A 23333-nucleotide genomic window follows, 5' to 3' on the forward strand; every position below is an offset into this window, starting at 1 on the left:
CGCAAGTACTGACAACATTTTGCTTGCTTATTTACGAGGGGATCCAATATTTACTCGAAATAAATTTATTAGTGGATAAAAATAACCTGGTACCCTAATAATTACAACCAAATACCCCTATAAGTGACAGTAGAACCTCTTCTAGAAGGAGGTAGTCACTTTTCACTAGATTAGACCTTTGTAAGTGACTCTAGACTTGTGTAAGCAGATTATATACAATAATTTTTCAAAACATCTGTAGCTAACTTACTGGATAAGTACTAACTACTTGGATAAGTACTACTTAATCCACAAATCACGTTTTTGTTTTTCACAGAAATGGAAATAATGGGAAAGTGGCTATAGTTCAATAAATTCGACCCAGCGAGGTTCCAACTTTTTTTAACCAGTCTGGGAAATACGTTTTCTATAAGTTCACTTAGTAGGTGGCAAGGACTTGCTCGTTCGATCGAAATCCCTGCACGTCGAGTGACGTTTTCAAATTTGAAATCAAGAATAAGTCGCGCGGCATCAAATCTAGAGAATACGATGGATGAGACAGCAGCTAGTAGCCTGAAATGCCAGTCAATAGTTGAATCTCTTAACAAAAACAATAATTTCATTGTTTATTGTGATTTTTTAACGTTTACTATTATTTTAATTGTAAAAAAAACAATTAAAACGTCGTCATTATCATGACATTCTAACAATGTTGTGGTCCAATTAATTAGTTTGTTTGATAATGACTCGTTTTTTCAAACGTGTGTATTATTAATAAGAACTCATATAAGTATGCGATAATAATAATAATCGGGAGTAATCCATTTTTTTTTATTTACAAATTCGAAGCAATTCAAAGTACTACCAGTGACAAAGATGAAATGTCTGTTTCTCGCTGGTATTATCGTATTTAATTTGACAATTATATACGCAAGAATCAGTAAGTAGCTCTATAAATCGAAGAAAATAGTTCAATAATGAAAAAACCGTACAAAAATAAATTAAATTTATTAAATAACAACTTTTTCGCGATGCAAAATTGGTTGATAAGTTCGTCGTGATTTATAGATACTGTCGAGTCAAATATAGGAATCTTAAGAGCGGAAAACGATTCCATTTTGTTGTCTTAAACTCATTTTGTTTCTACACGTCAAGAATTGTTTTAAAAGAGCACATTCTTCTTCTAAATCATCCGCAAGATCGATCGGGTATAATTTTTGGTATTTTATGGCGATATCTCTCACTTCCAGTTCAGATTTTGTATCCATTAAGATACCACCAAGAAGGTATTAACCCTAAACACGTCTCCCTCGCGACTTTCATCGTCTAGATTCTTCATCTTAATTATTATCTTGTTAATGCTTCTGTATTATTCTGAATGTTTTCTTTTACCAAAACGATCAAAATGATGAATTACTCGTAGAGCCTGGAATCTACCTCTACAACCACGTCGATACCTTTCAAAAGTTTAGATACTATATTAAATTGCTTTAATACAGAACCCCTAAATCCCCCTACAGCTTAATTTTCTACTAAAGCTTCTTCTGAGGGAGAGACACTTTTTATAGCTTCAAGAGCCGGTATTAATTGGTTCCAATCTTTATTAAAGCTGATGTCTATAGTCAGTTCCTACCATTGTACAACGCGGTCATTTAAAAAGTCGCGAAGATCAGTCCGGGACGACCAAGAAGACCAATAGAATAGCGCGTAAATAAACCACGATGCAACACTGCGCTACGTTGTGTGGTTTACTCAAGTCGTTTCCTGCAATGGATCGCCTGGTATGACCAACACCATTAAAAAATTAAATAATGTATTGGCTAAAATTGAAACTCCAGCCCAAGTAGAATGCTTTTTAGCGAAAATTAAAACCAACCACAATAATAGTCGAAAAATAGGAGTCCAGTGCAAAGTTAGACCAGGCGCGAAACGGGTTCAGGCTGTCGTCTTGCCCTTAACATTTTCAAAGAACAACCAAATGCAAAGTAACTAGTTCACAGCACTAGTTTAGTTTTTATTGTATTTTGTTAAAACTCCATTTTTAACTTATTGTGACAGGAATTGTCGTTTATTTACGCGCTATTCTATTGGGTTTCTTGGTCGTCCCGGACTGATCTTCGCGTATACAATCGTCTTGCTTGGCAGTCGGGCCTTGTCCTTCTTTGCCGTTTGGTATATACGCTGTTGGATGGACTGCAGTTCGCCCTTCAGTTGCAGATCCCTAATATCTTCTAGCTTCAAAGAGATCAGAACCTATACTCATTATTTTTCACTGAAACTAGTCTCATTAGATACTTCTTGAAGTGGTAATGGCACTAAGATCCAGATATATCTTGAATCTTTTTCTGGAAGAATCCGTCGTGGTTTTCCTTCTTCTGAAACTTTTTCTCATGAATGGTAAATGGATTTTCCTCAACAACAGATAATTCCATACTAGTAAAAAGCTTTTGAACATCCCTTTTCTGTATATTTGCGTCCTTGTTTTTTCTTTGTTGGACCAGGTACTTCTGGGACCTGCTCAAATTAAAATCAATCAAATAATTTTTTGTTATAGATACCAAAAAACAATCTGATAATCATTACATTCAAGAAAGAAATGATTATCCAGGTAAGAATAAAAAAAAAAATTGAAATGGAAGTTTATTTCATTTTTTGAATATTCCAGGATTATCGCAGATGTTGAAAGTAACATCAGAAGTAATTGAAAGTCTCTTAGCTTTCCTCGCGGGAAATGGTTCTATAGATGACGTAACGAATTCAATTGAAGGGTTTCTTTCAGAATTTTCAAGACTGATTAGTCTACAGGGACTGCTCGGACAAATTCCAGTAGTCGGATTCATTTTACAGCCCATTGTGGGGATGATTGCAACGGTTATGTCACACACTCCACTTTTGGGAGGCATTATATCATTCGTTTTAGTAGGACTTGGCAATTGAAATCAATACCACGTCCACGTTTTTTATTAAAAAATGTTTCACACTATTTTGTTTTATTTATATTCCAACAAAAATGCTATTAACAAAGTTTTTTTTGTCACTTTAGTAGAAATTAAAAAAGCTGTAATAGAAAACAAGCAGACTATTTTGATGCTGGCTTTTACGACACTTGGCGTACTAAAAAAGAAACACAATTAATTTTTTACCTCTCATTCATTCCCATTAGGTTCCGTTCCTGCCATTTTCACTATTTACTTTCACAATTTTCATTCAGCAATTAAAACTTTACACTTGCACTAATAAGATAATTTTTGCCGTCTGCCTTTGCTGCTCCCACGGCGCCCTCTACACCCGTAGAATCTTCGGCTGATGTATTGAAGAAACTCTCCCAATAGAAAGAGGTTTCTTTTTTCTAATGGACATTGTAACATTTCCGGATTCATTATATCTTCGCTTTTTCTTCAGTCTACATTAACAGAAATGCCAAAAACACAGTTTTTGCAAATACCGGAAAACCATCACCGCAATTCTTTCAAGGATTACTCCTTAATAGAGTAATCCGATCAAATACTATTCAGCTACCTCTGTAATCAAGCTTTGCGTCCCTATATCTTCGAAAGCGGTTGCGAAGATAGCTGGAAACCATGCTCTGTGTTGTCAAACATAGAAACTTGGTAAACCAAAACAAATTTTACATATCTCTCTATAAAAAAATGTTTGAATGATTCCATTGGTATTTTTATTAATTAATTGTTGAGTTAGCACCTTCTCAACGTCCACACGTCAGCATACAGCTGAGCTCATGAGCACTACATTTATATAAACAGTTTATTTAGTTACAACCGAGACTTCTACGAGTTCAGTGAATACACATCGATTCCCTTTTCAAGACGATGTAGAATTTTTTATCATCTTCGACTGGAACCCACGGCAATTCCTTCCTCACAGTTATCCTCAATCGATTTATGAAAAGAAATCAGTGGTAGGTCGATAGATCCGGCGAATAGGGTGGCTGTGCTAATACTGGAACTACTTCGAGTCTCTGAAGACGACAACTTGATTATCAAAACGCACGTCAGACAGTGTAATTGTGTTGTGTTGATTCCAGAAATTCCATCTTTGTATCTATACGGTTTTCATTAAAAATCTTTAGTTAAAAACGTCAGTATTAACGAGGGATTACATTTTCCATTTCAACGTATTCTCTCCGTTGCTAATGCCCAACGTTTCCTCAAATTTTGTGACTGTCAAAAATAGGTATTTATCTGTGATATATTGTCAAATCTATTTCCACAGATCCATATTTTCTTAGTCAAATTATCATCAAATTGTAGCTGGTAAAAAATCCAAAAAAAATCGTCATCACTCTATTGGTTAACAAACCCACTTTGTCTTCGTTTGGCGCTGGTTAAACTTCAAAATACTCATTTTTTGATCGTTTCTTGGTCTCTGATATGTCTTGGTGGATACTCGGTTCGTCCACATTTACCAAACGGTGCAAAAACTTATCTAGATTGAGATTGAATAGCGAAGTTCTCACACAATTGCGTTTCTGGTCAAATACGGCACATAAAATGCGAAAAGCACCAATTGATCATTCAAAATTGGAACCATTTAGGGATACATAGGGCTTCCACAATCTCCGATCTCCAACCAGACAATACTACATCGTAAATTTTTTCAATAGTTTTGAGTGTAAAACTTCCTTGAGATGGTTTCCGTGTTGTTTGTTTGTCAAATGAAGACCTACTCTCAAATTTTGTCAGGAATGTAATGACGGATGCCTGTTAATGGCATCGGAGTCAAAATTTCACTGAAAAAGCTGGAAATTACAAATTACAAAATGATCAAGTTTCGTAAAACTTTTGAAATCCATTACAACTCATATTCTATTTCTAATAATTTCATGTTCAAACATTTAATGATTTCCTTGATTAAAATGGTTCATTAATTTTGAAGTTTCGTTATTTTTGTAAAATTATAATTATAAATAAACTAATGCTGAAACTACATTCAGTATCGTAGCTTTCTGTTGCAAGTTAAACTTTAAAAATGAAGTTTTTAATCACTGCATCGATTTTACTGGTTATTGTAGCTTCTGCTACTTCCTCAAGAGTACGTAAGTATAAAAAAAAATTGTCTAGGTATAAAGTATGTTTTTATTTTTGATATTTCGAAAAGTTATTATTGTCTATAATGCAATATTACGATTTATTTAAAATATTATAGGTTTTGAGGATTCTAGCAGACAACATATAGAAGAAAGATCCGGAGAAGGTTAGTATTTTCAAAAAACGGACTCGTACGTTTTGATTTTTATTCGCAAACTATAAATTTCGTAAATAGTTAATCAAATAAACAAGTCAACGTCTAACTTAACTAACTTGAACTCAAATTTTAAATAATACATTGAAATAAGTCTTATAAAAGTTAGAAGTCGATGTATAATCGTTTCAATCTTTTGTATGCTATGAAATAGTTTAACATTTAGACTATAAATGTTGATGAATTGGACTGAATATAAAAGACACTCCAGTATACATTCCATGTAAAATAAAAGACACTCCAGACCACATCTCTACGTAAATAGTTATTATTATCGGAAAATTTGTTTTTAAGTTACAAAAAAAAATCGTTACTCAACATCTTTCATAACTATCACGTGAAATATGCAACTGTCAGTTGTAAACCTGCGGATTTTTCAATAGAAATTGTTATATTTCAAAGCGGTTTTCTTTGAGTTTCATAAACTCAAGATTCAAACTTGAAACATATATTACTTTCATATGATACTTTCTGATTTTTTTCAGTATTTTTCAAGCAAATACTGCCATCTCTAGGTCATGTACAGGGTCCTTCACGACGAGCTGAATCGATATGTATTTGGGAAAGTTCTGAAAATTTGCTTGCGTGGGTTTTCCGAAATACTCTTTGCAGCTAAAATAATTTCAGTTTTCTGAAACTTTGAGCTCGTTTAATAACCCCGCGAATTGAAATAATCTTCATTAATAAATCCTAGTGATTAACACTTTTGCAAGGCTTAAACTTCAAGCTATTTTCATTGTTTGTTTTTTGAAATGTTTTTTGGTCGCTCCAAATAAACGACAATTAAAAGCCACGAAGTTTCTACAAAAACCGTTAATTGTGGATATATGAATTTACTAACGAGGTATCTTAATTTAAAACGTAAAATTCAATGGTAAAGAGAAAAATGGGGGTTGCCATTTGAAAAAAATAAGTTTTCGAAGTTTTTATATTTTCTGAACACCCTATATAAATTTTTGTCAAGATTTTCACAGATTTTGAAAGCTGTAAATGTTATTTGTCCAAATCCCAAAATTATTAGACCTGAATCACTTAAACTTGGAAATATAATTTTTTTAGTGGACTGCATGTGTCCAAAAATTTCGAAAATGTGAAATAATTAAAAAATTGTGGACTTTAGGCATACAATGCCTCATATAAAGTTATATTGAAATTTTGCGTATATTTCAAAAATTTAATAAAAACTATAACATTCCGTTTAAAATAACGAAGTTTGGGTCCACTTCCGGTATAACCGGAAGTTTTAGGAAACTGAAATTATTTTAGTTGAAACGAGCATTTCGGAAAATCGATTCAGCTCGTTATGAAGGACCCTGTACTTCTAATGAATTTATAGCATGTTAACTCAATATTTGCACCCCTTGGATTTGTTGTTATTGAACAAATACATCAAGCCAGTGCTACAAAAAAATCATTTTTCGACGCCCATGTCTGTCAATGTCAAAAATTGCACTGTCAACATTCCTTGTAAATGACATTTGACAATAACATAATGAAATCTCATAACATACACGTGCGTTTTGAAGAAAGAAAACTTGAACTTCTTGGTGTAATTAAATTACAATCAAATCTTCATTTACGTAAGATTTTATTTGGTCCATTTACACAAATTTAATCAATTAAAAAACTTTTAGCATTAGCGAGATATATTTAGGATTGAAAGACTGATGCCCCTAAATGTAGGCAGCACATTATGCAATTTAGGACACGTTTTCTCAAGTTTTCTTAACCACTAATCATCTGAAAACTTATGCTTGTATGAATATCATACAAGTGTGAAAAAAATTATTATTTTTACAGGTATTGTGGACTTACTACAAGCGTTATCAAATTTATTAAAAAATATCATAGGAATATTGGATGGTAACTCGTCTGTGCAAGATTTGGTCACCGCAATCCAGGGACTTACAAATACCGTGGGAAAAATGGTGAATGTACAGGAACTTGTTAGTTATATTCCCTTCATAGGATCGTATTTAGTACCAGTTGTTGGTGGTTTAGCGACAATAGTAGGAGATTCGACAATGTTGGGTGGTTTACTATCACAAGTCTTAATAGGTCCCAGTAAGTAGAAAATTTTTACTTAAAAGACATTCAAAATATACATGAAAGTAAAATTGTGATGGAGAGGTTGAATTGAACAAAAGTCCAGCATTAAATATGATACGAACAAAAGTAGTAGTCTACTCGATAAATTAATCAATAAGTCCCCGTTCTAATAAATAAAAAAACCTTCAATCAGACCAACGCTTTTCCAAAATTTCAATTCTATTTTCACGTAAACATTTTTCTTCGGTGTTTAAATAAGTTTCCTCGCAGAAATGTTTTTAATAAGACTTTGATTTTAACGAAATCACGCATTATTTTGGTGATAAATTGTATTTGTATACGTGGTCCTCTCTTTGTGATTATTTTTTCCAATTGGTCAAATAATATACGAGGTCTGGCTATTAAATAACGAGACTGCACGTCTAGAGGTCGCCCTAGACGAAGATATCTTGTCTATGCACGTTTCAAAACACGTTTCCGTCACTATTATAGTATTGGTGCAGTAGAGGTTTGAAACGAACGCGTTTTTTTTTCACCATATGTGAAGAAAAAACAGGAGCAATGTTTCAATCTCAAATTACTCATTAAATTGAAAAAATCTCCTACTGTGTACTATAAATTGCTATGAGGACAATTCTCTTTGTCGTGCGCGTGTTTTTGAATAGTATAACTGCTTTAGTGAGGGCGAGATGGCACTAAAGATGACCAGCGCCCAAGTCGCCTTTCAACTCCGGAAACAGTGATCAAAATCAACCAAACTGTGCGTACAGATCGTTAATGAGCATTCGGATGATTGCCAAGGCTGTAAACGCTGATAAAAAAACGTTTAGAAAAATTTTACACGAAAAATTACACATGACAAGCCTGTGCAAAGTTTGTGCCAAAAAATCTTACTTCTGGCCAAAAGCTCTTGTGTCAACGTGTTTGCACTGATTTTCTTGAAAGGTTAGAAAGATTAGAAAGAGATCTGCTTTGAAAGGGACCCGATTTGGGTCAATGGAAGCGGTAAAGCAAAAAACGGCAGAGCTCCTAAAGGCACTCACCAAAGAAGACTTCCAGCACCGCTTCGATCAATGGAAAAACGTATGGAAAGGTGTGTGGCGAGGGGAAGTGACTGCATTGAAGCGATGCATTCGAATATAGAATAATTATTATGATAAAACCCTTTTTCGTAACCAGTCTCGTTATTTAATAGCCAGACCTCGTACAGACACATTCATGTTAATTTTTTTTATTGACAGTATAACAAACAAAAAAATATCTTCAATTATATTCAGTTACATGTCAATACTTGAATATTAATACGAATTTTAATACGAATGTTCCAAAATACATATTTTAGGAATGTCTTAATATATACTCAATAAATAAAAGCAACGACAGGTACTTATTTTCAATGATGTCAAAACATTTATATTGTTGTTAATTAACTTTTCTTTCTGTACTGATAATAATATTTTTTATTTCAAGAGTGTCAAATTTGTGAAAGAAGAATTTTTTAGTATTGTCAAAATCAGCTGATGCACATTTAAAAATTGCCGCTGTGGGGTAAACAAAACAGTTTGTGTATAGTTTGTGACGTTATTTGCTGGATTTTAGCCCTTATTATTTAGTAAATAGCTAAATAGGTAAATATAATCTGAAAAGCAAGTAAACTGATGGAAGCTAAGCAGGAATCTGACTGAAACTCGTCTAATTCAAAAGGGGTTAATTTCACCTAAAGCTTCAAGTGATCCTGTACGTTTCAGCTGCCATTGGGTTATCATTTTGCAACTTTAAAAATAAACCCACTCATGTTTCATAAACTTGAACGAAACAGTAGAAATAAATTTCCAAAAAAAACTAAGTATTATAAATTTTATGAATTGCTTGGAAGCTTATTAGCAAACTGACTAAATAATCAGTTTCAGCTGTAATTATGTCACTGAAATAGTTCTAAAAAAGTCGAATATTTACCCCACGGCCGTCATTTTGACTTTATTCACGTCAGTGATAATGAAATAGACCCATTTTTGTTTCAGGTTACTCTTAACCGAGATTGAGTCAATATAAAATAGAAAATTTCTCTAATTTAAATGAAAATCAGTTTATATCATGTTAATCTAGTGGTCAACAATCTCTCCAGCAAAGCCCTATAAAGATTCATTGTACTTAAGTAATTAAACGGTTTTAAATATTCTGTTGTTTCATTGTGGGCATGTTTTTCGGGATTTCAATACTACGGCTCTTACCTATAAATGAGGTTAAAACTTTAAAGAATTTGATAGTGAAAAGAAACACAACGTTTACTGTAATTTATTTACTAAATAATGACAAAAATCAATAAAAAATCAATAGCATATTATTCACAAGTGTATAATGGAGGTGAAGTTTACTGCCACAACGCTAGTAACTCATTATACGCGAGTAGAATACTAAACTGTATCCACGGCTACTAAATATTTTTGTTCAAGTTTTTATTCCATATTCCATATATTAATGTTCACTTGAACAAAGTACATTGTTATCGAAAATGTTTATCTTTCTAAGGTCTTCTTCCAACGTTTCCCTTCCCAATCGTTTTTTTGGTCTAACTCTTCACCTCTTGCTCTGTGGTATCTTCCACGCAACTCGTTCCAAGAGGCTGTCTTCGTCCATTCGTTCTAAGTGACTTAGCCTGATTGGTGCCTTATGGAAAAGTGTATAAATTACATGGTTTGATCTTCTCTACCATCCTAGCTCTGTCTGCTTTCCTCCAAACATTCTTCTTAATATTTTTCTCTCCCAGATATCCAATTTCTGTTTAGTTTTATTCGTCATTATCCAAGTTTCACAGGGTGTCAGCATAAAATTTGATCAAGCAACTTCAGTAGATCTCTAATTTCTGATGATGTTGAAGAAAAGTCACTTTTATTTCCTGTATCAATTTGTGGTTGGTGTTTAAACATAATTTTACATAAGAGAGAAATCTAAACACGCAATAATGTTGACAGTTTTAAGTCAAGTTTATTCTGTTTCAAAAGCTATTTCAATTTATGAATTCTTTCACAAACCATGGAACGTTAAGAAACAGATATACGTCAAACACATTCATGTCATTGACAGCTCGGTGTTAGTGTTCCATGCCTTCAAAATGGAGGTCCCGGTTTCGATTCTGGCTTAGGAAAATTTGTTTTTCAATTTTTTATTTTCTATGTGTACAGAACTTAATTGAAGATATTTCATAGTGTTTTACATGATAAAATTATAAAGAAGGAAAGAAGTCTATCACTTTCGCCATATGTCAACTGTCGTTTGTTATGTGTCATATATCGTTACCGTTAAAAACGAAGTAATACTAGACTACGCTTTCAATAGAATTCGTATTCCAATATTGGAAAAATTTACAAAGAAAATTTCGGTCCCTTTTAATTTCTTGTACTCCTTCCACCAAAATTGGAACAACTTTTCAATATAGAAAATATATATTTATTCAATAGCCTCGAATTACTAAGTCTATGGTTGCCGCTATCTGTCGACTGTTCTGTGTGTGCTATGTTGTCTAAAATAGCACCTGTCGTGTTGTCTATGATCCACAAATCATCTACCGTGATGTGTCACCCATCACTTGTCAACTGTCGTGTATGTTGTGTTGTCTATGTACCTATGTGTCATACATATATGTAATACTCCTATATGGACAATTCTTATGGGAAAAAACATCTCTACGTTATGGTTCCGATATATTTTCTCTCTCGTTCGAGACACTTTATCTATACTGCGCTCCATTCATGTGCGCAAAAGATGCGCATAAGTAACTAAAGCGCCCGGAGGAGAAAGAAAATTATACACTATTTGTTTCACTCAGTCGGAACACATTCCATTTATAAAAACTATCCAAAACTAATAATAAACGTATTTGTTGTAGAACAAACTCGACTGAACTAACTTTTGTGGCAATTGATGATAATTAACCTATTGCTAAAGAGCATACAGAGTTACTAATTGCGTACCTGAGCAAAAAAAAGTTATAGAAACATTATTTTTTTTAATATTGGAATTTCAAATAAAAACAAAATAATTACGTATGAGTAGTTGAATGTGTATATAATTATTTATTGCTTATTTCTAAACGCTTTCCAATGTATTTTTCACATTTATAAATGAGAGTACTATCTACGGAAAAGAATATTACTCGGGTCCATTGAATTCTCGATCACCCAGGTTCGATTGTACAAGAATAAATTAAATATTTCAATGAATATATCGTTTGCCAAGATCCAATTCTCAAAAAAAAATGTCATAATCGAAAAACCATCTAAACCGAATAAGTCAATTGGTATTTAGAAGAGTGAGGATGATACAGTAGAGAGGGTATATATAGGGACTCAAAGTTTGTAATTTGATAATTTCACAGTTTCATCGTCGGTGTATCCCGAAGAAGAATCATGAAATTTTTGGTGAGTACCTTTCACTTGTTGACCTTTAATATTTTATATAAACATCGATTTCTTCATTATGTAAAAGTAGGTGGGTCTTTGTTAAATTATTTATGCATTTACCGGCAGATGGTATGTTAAAAATTTCAAACTTTTATTTGACATTATTGAAAACGAAAACAGAAAAATAAATTGTTATTGAAGACACCATTAAATTAGAGACTTTATTAAAAAAATTGAGTTATTTTTTGAACTTTCATTTATTTCATGTCATTTACATTGATTTAAAATAAAATTTATATTATGGTACCAATACATACAGGGTTTCCAAAACTAAAATATTTATGATTAGAAATTTTAACCCAATAGTTTATTATTAAGTATTCGGATGCACAATTTACTTTTAATCGATTTGTCACATTATACTAAACGTTTTATAAAACAGAGAAACAAAATCGAGTGGTGTAAAATCTGGAGTTCATAGTGACCAGCTACAACTGAACCCAACGATTGTGTATCAAGTTTAATATACAATTTACTTTTTTTTCTAAAAGTTAATAATAATTTCCTTGGAATGGGAATTTTCTGACATTGTCGTACAACACTTTGACAACTAGTGATACCAACTTGGGAGCCGTCTCTCAAATTTAAAAGAGAAACATTGAGAAAGGATCTTTTCGGTAAAATATAGAATGTTCTGGACATTTTATATTGACAATAGAGTCATTAAATATAAATACACGTTATTCTCTATGATATGCTTCAAAACTATTCATAATTAGATCTCAAACAAGGGTGTATAAAGTTGAGGTTAGGGGAAAACTATTTCAACGGTTGGCATGACTGATAACCACTTTTATCACATGGCTGATAACGCAGTGATGACAGCCTAGGAAATTATCACCAGTACCAGTACCCAAAATCTAGGGATTTTTCGACCTCTACGAATTAATGAAACTGTATTTCACTAAATTACTGTTTTCATAACTGTACACAAAAATTTAAAATATATATAAAAAATTGATATACAAATAATTATCCTAGTGTTTCGATTTTCTAATTTAAAATTGGGAAAAAATTGTTATTTTCAAAGAGATATATAAAAAATATTCATTCGAAATTAAAAACTAAAGTGGTTAGAGCCGAATTACAAATTTGTACTTGAATAGAAATTGCTAAATAAAGCCTGAGTATGTATATCAGATTCATTCACAACTACTTTCTTTAGAATAAAATTGTCCATAATTATTCTTCAATTTAATAAGGAAATTTTATTGCCGCCTACCGAGGACACCAACTTCATTATTCCAAATTTCAACACTAACCTACCAACACCGGTGTTCGTAAATTCAAATGACGATACTAAAATTGGTAATCAAGTTTCATTATTTGTCACCGTTTAGTGGGACTTAACTTCAAATAAATTTCGTAATGGCAATAACCTGTTTTATTAAAGGTAGGTTTTACCAAAAGGAATAAAACTTTATAAATTTGGAGCTGTGACAAATCACGTATTCACATTGATAGGTACCTATAGAATTAATTTTTTTCGTGATAATTTACCTTCATTTTCATAGAAAAAAGACCTAAAATCAAGAAATGATGACGGAATGTCTAATATAACATGTAATTTGAATAATAAATAATAATGTGTTTTAAAAATCATACAAATGTATTCTGTTGTGTGTAAATATAAAAGTTGGTTATCGAACCTTTCCTATTACCATTTTTCTATGTTTTTGACATTTTTGACGTGTCAAGTCAACGGTCAATGTACTATTGTGCATTTTATCTATGTTTACTAAGGCGATTTCTATCGTTTTCTTAATTTATGAATAAATAGTGAATTTCTTGTGTAACTTCATAAATAGTTTGATTTAAATAAGTTCTACGTTTACTGGTGAAATATTTCCAATATTTACAATGTGTAATATCACAAGTAAACAGGAATTGACCGTTGAGAGAGAAAGTTTCAAATCGCAAGGTGATATATCTTTTTTTTTCTAATTTAAGTTTTACATAAAAAAGTGAAAGGCTATTTTATCAATTTTTATGCAAAAACAAAAGTGTTGATTTTCATATCTGCTGAATAAAATAATCTATTCCAAACTATTTTATTCATGTATAAACAATAAAACAACGTTAATGTTCAAAAATTTTATTATAATTAATATTAGTAAACTGTTGTTTCGTCGGTAAATTCCTAGGTGCAGAGCAACATGAAAAATGAACAGAATTTTCGTGAAGAAAATGGGTCAAACTTCAACTTTTAATTCAATAAGATTTAAAAGTTCACTACAATATCAAAAATAGTTGTCCTAACATGTTCTATTAACAATATAGTTCCAAAATTTGTCAATATGATCAGAATTGGAAAAACTAGAAACTATCAGCTATTAAAACATAGAAAAAACTGTTCAATTATGGAACCTGTTAGGAAATCACCAGGGAAAACTTCTAGAAATCGACAAGGCATGTAATTAAGAATAAAGTTCATTAATTTCACTTTAATAAGCAAATATTATCAGTCGACAAAGTTTCATCAACACTGAATTCACAAGGATTAAAGAGAAACGAAATTATGGAAAGTCGAACATGAATTAAATTTCGTTTGAGAGAGACTGAATCTTATCAGCATTTGAGGGAAAAGAAGATATTGGATTTTGTAGGAATGCAACAATTAAAAACATATTCTATCTAGGGCACGGAGGAGTACAAACTAATGTCAAGACAAACCAGTCAAAAAACTTACTTTTTCAGTATATTGAAGGTGTCATTTAAGAGACTCCAATTGGGAAAGACTGTCATTTATTATTACCAATATTGGGAGTCCTTCATTCTTCTCAATGTTGTACTTTTCTCCTCCAGTTTCAGACGCCTAGTTCTTTTCAGTCCTGTTCTATGTCATCCTACAATCTTATACATGGTTGTCCGGCTTTTGCTACCAATGTTTTTGAAGGGTATTTGAGTCAAATAACTGTTTTAATTGCAACTAATATCGTTATAGTTTTGAGTCAATACATTATTATTAAAATTTTGTAATTACTGTTCCTCAATTGAGATTATTTAGTCACAAATAAGCGGATATTCGAGTTTATTTTGGAGACACTCTGTAGCATTATTATTGCTTTCAGTTAGATAAACATTAAAGAAATTTACCTTGTGTGAATCAAAGGAGTGTTTAATTTACATTCTTAGATGAAAATACGTTTCAAATTAGATATTTGTGTTGGTACCTAACCCAAATTCAACAGTCATGTTTTCAATTTCTTGAGGTTCAAACCTAATTTACAATAGAATGAAATGTAATTTCAAAAGTGAAAATAACCTTTATTGAATATAACCATCTTAATATCTATCATCAATCTGCATTCCATTCGAGTCAAGGTTGTCGGAAGGAAAGAATAAAGAGTTTAAAATACCTCAATAAATATTACATAACTTGAAATGATAGATCTTGTTTTTTAATTTGTTATTTTTCTATTGAATAATACTTTTGGGTCGAGACTGGTTTTTGTGTCAGACAATTAACATCTACTAAATAAACTGTTGTGAAGAAAACATTTCTAATTGTTCTCCTTTTTGAAATATACAGTGTGAAATAGATATTTGGAATAAATATAATGACAAATTTTTTATGTAAAAAAGTTGAATGAAGACTTGACCTGTTTTTTTTAACAAAGGATTGAAATAGTGCCCATATATCAATTTCAAAAAAATGAGAAACAGTTCAAGTAAATTAACACAAAGTTCGGGTAGCTTTAAACAAAATGGCGGTCTGGAATTACGAAGTTTTCTATTTAAACTTTTAAATTTATTAATGAAGAATCTAATACATTTTCTTAAAAATAAAAGGTGAGCGGAATGTTTAGAAAATAAAATCCTGAATGTATATTCATATTCACACGACTTCTGACATTTTCTATATGTAAACAACTTTAATTTCCATAAAATACCTACAACTAAATCCACTTTACCGCTTATATAACTAAAATATATCGATTATTTTCTTCACCTTTAACCCAGTTGATTACGTTTTCGCTTGTTCGAATGATGAGACATTATTCATTAAGAATTACATAACCAACAAATCAAATTTGAATTCGTAAATTATTGATACAATGAAACGTAAACGTCCGTGTATCGAATAAGTTGATAATTTTTAAAATTACTTTTCAAAAAAGTTTTAAATTATTCTAAAACCATATCATATATTAATTTTTGCCTATATTTTTCATAAAACTTTTATTGACCTAAGAAGTAGCAAAGAAATAAACTAAATATTGAAATTTTATTAACTAAAAATTGTTGTAAAATACAGTGTGGTGGTTGTAGTAATACGCCGTTTATTTTGTTTGAGAAAGCTAAACATACTTTGTTTAGTTGAATGTGATTTTCATTGCAAATCTAATAAAATCAAAATAAAGTCCAATATTTCAGATAACCAACAAAAAGGACTAGTTAAAACTAATTTAATTAGTAGTAATATATCACAAAACTTTTGATCGTCTGCCCCTTGTCACACATTGTCAAAACAAACTGTTTATTGAAAAATATTTTTTGTTGTATGTTTTAGATTGTTTTTGTAGTGGTGTTTGGAGCCTGCTTGGCGAATCCACAAAGGCGACCTCAGTCGTATTACGACAATAATCAAGACCAACAACAAAACACTGCACAAAATTACCAAGACAATACTGCGCAGCAGTATCAACAAAATTTGGTCCAAGAACAACAAAATGTAGACAATCGTCGGTATCAAGAACCTAACGAAAAAGTTATTAAGTTCATTCCGATTATCAGATTTGATAAAGAACAAGGAGAAGATGGTAGTTACAAAGCATCGTGAGTATTTTTATAAATAAGTAAAGTAGATGAATGTTTTTTTTATAATTGAACTCGGATTGGGTATAAAAAGAAAATTGTTAATTATTTTTAAAACAAATTGAGAATAAAAATAAAAAATTGTTTTTGCACTATTGTACATTTCTATTATTGTTCTATTAACTTCCTCATTAAAAATGGACGAAAATGCACCTTGTGTTGAGTACTAGGATTCCATTATTTACATTTTCTTTATCTGTTTATTCTTATTAATAATATAAAAACATAACCTACCTTTGTTTTCTCAACCACTTCAATCAAAATATATTTATGATACAAAGAATAATTATAAAACATAAAGAAAGCAGCTGTAATTGAAATTTTTATTAATGTTCATTTATTTTTAAGTTATGAAACCGGAAATAACATCATTGCAGAAGAAGAAGGATATTTAAAAGAACTTGGACCGGATCCTGAAGAAGCCGGAAAAACCATCAAATCCCAAGTACAACTAGGTCGTTTTACTTACACTTCCCCAGATGGAACAGTTATTGAAACTAAATACACTGCAGATGAAAATGGTTTCCACGCTGAAGGTGATCACTTACCAACACCGCCGCCAGTTAGTCCCGAAGTACAAAAAGGACTAGACCTCATTTTCGCTGGAATTAGAGCGCAGCAAGTACGAAAAATTAAATACTCATTCATATTCAATAATATTTATTCGTCAAAAAAAATATATTTCGATTAATTCAACAACACAAATATTCATTTATACGATATAATAGCCAAGATATTAGAACAGTAGAATAAAAACTGAAAATTTATTGATTTATAACAAAAAAAGGCAAAACAAGCCAAAACTTATTTATTAACATTAAATTTGAATATTAACATACTATTTAGTTACATTCCCAGCACTTTTGTACCATTATCTTCTAATGTAAAGTTAAAATTCACTTAAAAAATTTATTCTACTGCCTATTCTACTTAGTTTCTGAAAACTTTCTTCGAAACTAGTAGTTCTTTTGCTCTCGGCCCTTTAATAAACTCTTGATCAAGTACCGGCTTGGATTTGGATAAGTCTTCCTGCTCAATTCACCTAACAAGCCCTTCGATGTTGTATTGCCTTGCTTTTGAGGAGTATTTGATAAGTTGTTTCATCTTATAACAAACAGAATCATTTCCCAATACTTTGAGGTATCCATAATGTCTTGTTGGTTGAACGCATTCGTCCATTTCCTTCTGGTAATATTTTCCCAGTAATATATTCACTTGTTTTAGCTCTAACATGTTGTCGAACCAGTCCAAACTTTTTTCCCCTATTTTTTCCAATATTGTAACAGTCTGACCAAAAAAGGTCTCTAGTCACCCCGAAAATTGATTGGGGTTGCTTCTTATAAGCTATATTACATTTCTTTCTATTCTTTTATATTCCTGTCTAGTTTTTTTTAATATGCCTAAGATTCCTAAACCATTTTGGAATTAATTACAGAAGATCTCGGTACTATAATGACTGCCTGGTTATACCACACCGCTTTTTCAACATTCTATATTGAATTATTTTGGTCCCAATAGGATTTTGTTGTGATACATACATACAAATAATTTTATTTTATTAATTTGTTTGAAATATTGAATTGATTTTCAGGAAGCTGATGCCCGTAGACTGCAAGAACACCCTGAGCTAAAGGACAGACCCCAACAATATGACGATGGACAATACAGACAAGAGCTACAATAATTTAACGAAATAATAATCTTGCATGTACATTCTGTGATTTCATTATTGTTTTTTCAACAACCCATTTTTTCTTGTAGAGACTGAATAAAAAATCATTGATTACACCGTGGGTAACAACTTGAAGTAACAAAAATAAAAATTTTATACCAACAGATTACTTTGTTGATTATTTCCCTCCTGAAAATAGTCAAAGAAAATTCAGTTATTTATTATATATTTTTCTTTTCCCTTTGTAGCTTTTATACAGCTACAGAATATTCTGCTGCGCTATATGAATTTTGAAAAAGCTCAAGACAGAAGAATTTACAAAAAAACATCAGAATTTTAGATAAGAAGTTGTAATAATTGATTTCTGTGATCCTAGAGTCCTAAAATTGAATTAAATGATGAAAAAACTATCATCATCTACTATAAACATCAAATAATTGGAATAGACTACTAGAGCCACCCATAGGGATGAAAGAAAAGACATCGGAACATGAAATGAGGGAACAAAGAAGAGAAAGTAACACTAGGGATAGGAACGTGGAATGTCCAGACATAATGCAATATTAGATGGAATGTATTCGGGTGTTATTTTGGTAAGGCTTATTAATTTTTTGGAATGTTAGATTATTTTTAATGCTGTACAAGACAGTATCGTAAGGTTTTTGGAAAACTATGAAAACTGAGTCATTTGGTACTTCATATTCACACCCCATTCTTAGCGTTTACCCTCAGAGTGAAAATATAGTGACTGATCTTAACCCAAACAAGTTCTTTCAACCTTCTTCAGCCTCTAGTCATTATTTTGTAGATTGTATCTAGTGGCATAAATTTTTATTTCTTTGTGTGCACCTTCCTTCTTCGGATCATTTTATATGCATGGTCCTCTTGCTCAGTTTGCATTTTATCGTTTCATTTGGAGTAGCAGAACTAAGCAAAATAATAGGATACAAAAGAATAGAATGATTGGATCATTTTTGGAGACAGAAGAATCCACAAAAACAGAAATTTATATAAAAAGTTGTAAAATTTGATTTGTGTGATCCTAAAGTCCTGAAATAAATTAATTAAAATCCCAGTATGTTCAGTATGTTAAAACATACACTAAAATAGGTACTACTATAAATTGAACGCTATACTACAATGTCTCATTGAAATTTTTTTATATTAGAAATTTTGAGATAAAAAATATGCTTTAGGATTTTAATTAACTACTAAAATATCATTATTGATAACATTTCGATACCTGAATAAATTTTACAATATAATTAACTTAATAATAAAAAAATTGTATAAAAATATTCCTATAAAGTATAAGGTCACTTATCAAGATTCTCTTTTAATTAATTTTATCAATATTGGTCCATCTGGTTTGTTGATAACAGTAGATTTCGAATCTAATTTACCCCCCTCCCATATAATACGGAAACTTCTAATAAGCTAAAAACAATAAGATATATTAATTTTTTTATAAAAATATTAAACCAATATCTTTACAAAGGTACCAGAAACAAAAAAAACTGTTTACTACCACTCACAACTGCACTATCTGGTCTTTAAAGCCTTTTATAGATCACTATTTCATATCCGGCTCGAAGGACCAGATAATATTTAGCTGGAGAACCTACACAAAAATAATCAACTTACTTTTAGCAATAAGATAATCATATTTTGTTCTGCCAATCTTCTAGCAATACAAGCTCTCGGTCCATGTCCAAAAGGAAGGAGCAAAAATGGATGCGGTTGTTTATATAAAGGATTACTTTTGATCCACCTTTCCGGTAGAAACGTTTCGGGTTGAGGAAAATATTTTTCCAACTTACAGGATATTTGATTTTGTGTCACCATTGTCGTCTACGATGAATTAAATAGTTTCTCATTGTTTTAAAATTAATTATACAACTTACACCGGCCGGTACACAATAACCAGAGAATTCGGTGTCTTTTGGTAAAATTCGACCTATTCCAACAGATATCGGTCTCAATCTGAGAGATTCTTTGAGTACTGCTTTAGTATACACTGCTTCGGTAAGCATTTCTGATGTCACCTGTGTAGATTGACTTGGTAATAATCGACGAGCTTCTTCATAAATATTATCTTGAACTCTAGGATGAGTCCCAATATGATGAAGAAGAAAACCTGTAGTATATGTTGACTGGAATAAAAAATTTCATATTAAATTATCTGAAAAAAATAGATGCAATTATTGTAGTAAAAAAACAAGATAAAACTTACTGAATAGAATTAATGAAAGAAAAGAAAAAGTACAGAGTTGGAATAAGGGGGAAAACATCTTTTTAAAATAAAAAGGGAGAAAATATGGTGATATTGAGAAAGCAGTAGATAGTTCACAATAGTTCCAAGGGCTTTATTCTGAAACCTTCAGACGATATCAATGCTAGAGTTACTTGCAGTACCATAGAAATGAATCTTGTAGGTCCATAAGGGTTTGAAAATTATCTTCACAAAAAGTAACCAACCAAAATGAAGGAGAAAACGAGGTACTAATTAACCTTCTTCAATTTGTATAAGTGCTTCAATATATACCGAACTTAGGGTACATCCACACAAATTTCAATTTTTAGCTCTAATATTTTTTTATGATGAAGTTAATTTCATTTTGAGGAATAAGTTGAATAGATTTTACTTCTTAAATTGGATTTTACTGTCATATGGTTGTCTTTTATATAACTAAAAACACATCAGACTCCCCCAATATCTTCCAACTAGATGCATTTATAACTTGTAAATAAGTCTTCTAGTCCCAATCCCGATTATTATAATAAAATTATAGAGATTTAATAGAGGGAAAAACCTTTTAGAAAGGAAAAGGGAACAAATTTGATAAGTGTAAGTAAGTAGTAGGTAGTGATTTACATAAAAATTGATTTTTCATTAAAATTAAAATGAATATCTTCTAATTAAATGCATATATAGATAAATAATTCTTACAGTATCAATTCCTGCCAATAGAAAATCACAGACAACACCAATGATATCCTTGAAATCCACTTCGGGGGATAATAAATAAGAGTCCAATAAAGATGGATTATTTTTATCTTGATCCCTAAACAAAGACATCTTGAGAGAAATTAAATCTATAGCTACCCTATAAAAGAACAATTATTATCTGAAAAGTGTCAATTTTTTGTTAACTTACTGTTCCATAAATTCCTGCGTATGTTTTAGTTTTTTATATAAAGGAGTATCAAATTTTTGCCATAAAGCTGGTATCATGTCAGTTTTTAAAATACAAGAATTAGTTACATAAGCAGCTCGAATTAGTTCAGATGATCTTGAATCTTTTCGTCTTTCTTGTACAGAAAAACTATTGAATCTTATATCTAGTGTATTCTGACCCGTTACTGAAAATAATAACTAAATACACCCCTGATTTATATTGATATTTTTAATAGGAATAGAATAAATTATAACTATCAGGGTTGGACAAATTCTGATTTAAAACTGACTGAATTAATTATTTATTTATGGAGCATAAGGAAATGAAAAAAAGCCTTGGACTTAGTAAGGCCTGAACCCTGGTAACTATTATATTTATTTTTTTCTTCACTTAAAAATTACTTGCATTCTAAAAATAGCCTTGATAATTCAGGTAAAAAGTCTAAATTTGGATATTTTCTCATGGATTCCAACATTATTAACCATTCTTGTATAATATTATCAGAACCATTCAAAAATCGTTTAACGGATTGCATGCTACTCAACCCTCTTTGGAATACACTACGAATGCGAAACCACTCTGGACCATTCCTTGAAAATAATTTATTAAAATTAAATTATATTCCTTACCTTACATATTGCTTACGTTGGTAATAAACCTCCAGAATTATACACATTCGGTCTATCTAAACGAAATTTTTCTAATGCTAAATGACTTCTTCGTTTTGGATGTTTTCCTTCGTTCCTAAACAAAGTTTCTATATCTTTTGGATCGAATAATAGCACGATATTAACTCCGGGTACCATTTCTTCTCTAACTAGAGGTCCAAAGGCTTTATATTTTTTAAAACCATTATGGTGTAATTCATCGAATCGATACTTTCCTAAAAAAAAAAGTTTCTCTTGATGAAGAACGGTATTTTGTTCATTTAAATTACAAGAAATGTGAAAATCGTACTTTTAACTTATAGTATTCGGGTCTAGTACAATTTCAATTATAATTTTTAATGAAACTTTACCAATTAGAGGAAAATACTGATAAAGTGTTCCAATAGCCGGCAGTGATCGGGGACCTGGAATCGTTTCAAAAGTATGTATATATTTTCTAGATGGGTTATTTTTTCTAAGCCTTAGTTTACTATGGAATAAAAAATTGCTTTTTCTACTCAAATGCATTGTGAAAATGATAAAATAAATTAACCTAAAAATACTAAAAATTACATAAAATTTACTAAGCTACTAATTCGTGCGTCCCGCACATGCTCAAAAATTAAGTAAAATATATTTGTATGACGCTTGCGTACAACGTCCTCAGTCTATAATGTGCCGAAAATCCATCAATGAACCTTAAATATTTTTTCAAATATATTTCATTCCCTTGTGGTATAATACGTTCACGTCATTGAATATTCCCTTCCCATATCATTAAAACAATTTTGAAGATAGCATTGTAAGATAGTGCTAAATTTCCCACAAATCTATACTTTTCATACGCTTTAATATCAGTAAAATTTTTAGTAGTTTTGCATATTTCAATTCGCAATAGAAAATCAAAGTTTTTTTAATATACCCATTCATTGTAATGAAATATGAGCAAAATACACACGAAAATAATAAAAAATGTATAAGCAGAAAATATCTGTTTCCAACTTCTATCAATCAATGTCTATGGAACATTTATGGGCGCCACTGAACAAAACAGTGGTGCCAATTTGTAATTATATGCAAAGACTCCGACTACCGTAACCTTAATTCAAAGTAGATAAATTCTAGCTTAAAAATGATTTCATTTTTTAGTTTTTCAATCAATTTAAACTCTATCAGTTTTTCACTACAAAGCATAAATCTGACTTATGATATAAATCAAAAATGTTTTCGTAATTGTATTAATTATTAATACTATACCACTGATATA

The 23333-nt window shown here is 31.0% G+C and overlaps 4 protein-coding genes across 5 annotated transcripts; 3 read left to right on the forward strand and 1 right to left on the reverse strand.

Moving 5' to 3' along the window:
* The first annotated feature begins 836 nt into the window (after positions 1 to 836).
* Positions 837 to 2954, forward strand: LOC130450313 (uncharacterized). Its single transcript, XM_056788643.1, has 3 exons — positions 837 to 919; positions 2534 to 2587; positions 2645 to 2954. The coding sequence occupies exons 1-3, from the start codon at positions 856 to 858 to the stop codon at positions 2914 to 2916; spliced, it is 390 nt and encodes a 129-aa protein (XP_056644621.1). The 5' UTR covers positions 837 to 855; the 3' UTR covers positions 2917 to 2954.
* A 1973-nt stretch (positions 2955 to 4927) lies between these two features.
* LOC130450312 (uncharacterized) lies at positions 4928 to 9466 on the forward strand. Its single transcript, XM_056788642.1, has 4 exons — positions 4928 to 5035; positions 5146 to 5193; positions 7042 to 7305; positions 9312 to 9466. Exons 1-4 carry the CDS (start codon positions 4969 to 4971, stop codon positions 9320 to 9322), a joined length of 390 nt encoding a protein of 129 aa, XP_056644620.1. The 5' UTR covers positions 4928 to 4968; the 3' UTR covers positions 9323 to 9466.
* Positions 9467 to 11696: 2230 nt separating this feature from the next.
* Positions 11697 to 18406, forward strand: LOC130450410 (endocuticle structural glycoprotein SgAbd-1-like). The gene is made up of 4 exons (XM_056788783.1): positions 11697 to 11708; positions 16264 to 16529; positions 16917 to 17190; positions 18160 to 18406. Exons 1-4 carry the CDS (start codon positions 11697 to 11699, stop codon positions 18250 to 18252), a joined length of 645 nt encoding a protein of 214 aa, XP_056644761.1. The 3' UTR covers positions 18253 to 18406.
* Positions 18407 to 19220: 814 nt separating this feature from the next.
* LOC130450310 (cytochrome P450 302a1, mitochondrial-like) lies at positions 19221 to 23020 on the reverse strand. Of its 2 annotated transcripts, none has more exons than XM_056788638.1 (8): positions 22438 to 23020; positions 22065 to 22302; positions 21825 to 22009; positions 21399 to 21603; positions 21191 to 21347; positions 20145 to 20393; positions 19885 to 20091; positions 19221 to 19677 (listed from the first exon to the last, which is right to left on the reverse strand). In XM_056788638.1, the coding sequence occupies exons 1-8, from the start codon at positions 22592 to 22594 to the stop codon at positions 19564 to 19566; spliced, it is 1512 nt and encodes a 503-aa protein (XP_056644616.1). In that variant the 5' UTR covers positions 22595 to 23020; the 3' UTR covers positions 19221 to 19563. The 2 variants fall into 2 exon arrangements, with proteins under 2 accessions (XP_056644616.1, XP_056644617.1); XM_056788639.1 differs by having other exon boundaries at positions 22377 to 22504.
* Positions 23021 to 23333: the final 313 nt, after the last annotated feature.

The sequence above is a fragment of the Diorhabda sublineata genome, chromosome 11, assembly GCF_026230105.1.
Source record: "Diorhabda sublineata isolate icDioSubl1.1 chromosome 11, icDioSubl1.1, whole genome shotgun sequence".
NCBI lineage: Eukaryota > Metazoa > Arthropoda > Insecta > Coleoptera > Chrysomelidae > Diorhabda > Diorhabda sublineata.

Coding starts and splice junctions, on each gene's coding strand:
- LOC130450313 (XM_056788643.1), top strand. CDS start 856: ATGAAATGTCTGTTTCTCGCTGGTATTATCGTATTTAATTTGACAATT. Junction 920..2,533: donor AATTATATACGCAAGAATCA/GTAAGTAGCTCT, acceptor TTTTTGTTATAG/ATACCAAAAAACAATCTGAT. Junction 2,588..2,644: donor AGAAAGAAATGATTATCCAG/GTAAGAATAAAA, acceptor TGAATATTCCAG/GATTATCGCAGATGTTGAAA.
- LOC130450410 (XM_056788783.1), top strand. Junction 16,530..16,916: donor GATGGTAGTTACAAAGCATC/GTGAGTATTTTT, acceptor TTTATTTTTAAG/TTATGAAACCGGAAATAACA. Junction 17,191..18,159: donor CTGGAATTAGAGCGCAGCAA/GTACGAAAAATT, acceptor ATTGATTTTCAG/GAAGCTGATGCCCGTAGACT.
- LOC130450310 (XM_056788638.1), bottom strand. CDS start 22,594: ATGCATTTGAGTAGAAAAAGCAATTTTTTATTCCATAGTAAACTAAGG. Junction 21,604..21,824: donor ATCAAGGCTATTTTTAGAAT/GCAAGTAATTTT, acceptor TATTATTTTCAG/TAACGGGTCAGAATACACTA. Junction 19,678..19,884: donor TGATTATCTTATTGCTAAAA/GTAAGTTGATTA, acceptor TATTGTTTTTAG/CTTATTAGAAGTTTCCGTAT.
- LOC130450312 (XM_056788642.1), top strand. CDS start 4,969: ATGAAGTTTTTAATCACTGCATCGATTTTACTGGTTATTGTAGCTTCT. Junction 5,036..5,145: donor TGCTACTTCCTCAAGAGTAC/GTAAGTATAAAA, acceptor AAAATATTATAG/GTTTTGAGGATTCTAGCAGA. Junction 5,194..7,041: donor AGAAGAAAGATCCGGAGAAG/GTTAGTATTTTC, acceptor TTATTTTTACAG/GTATTGTGGACTTACTACAA.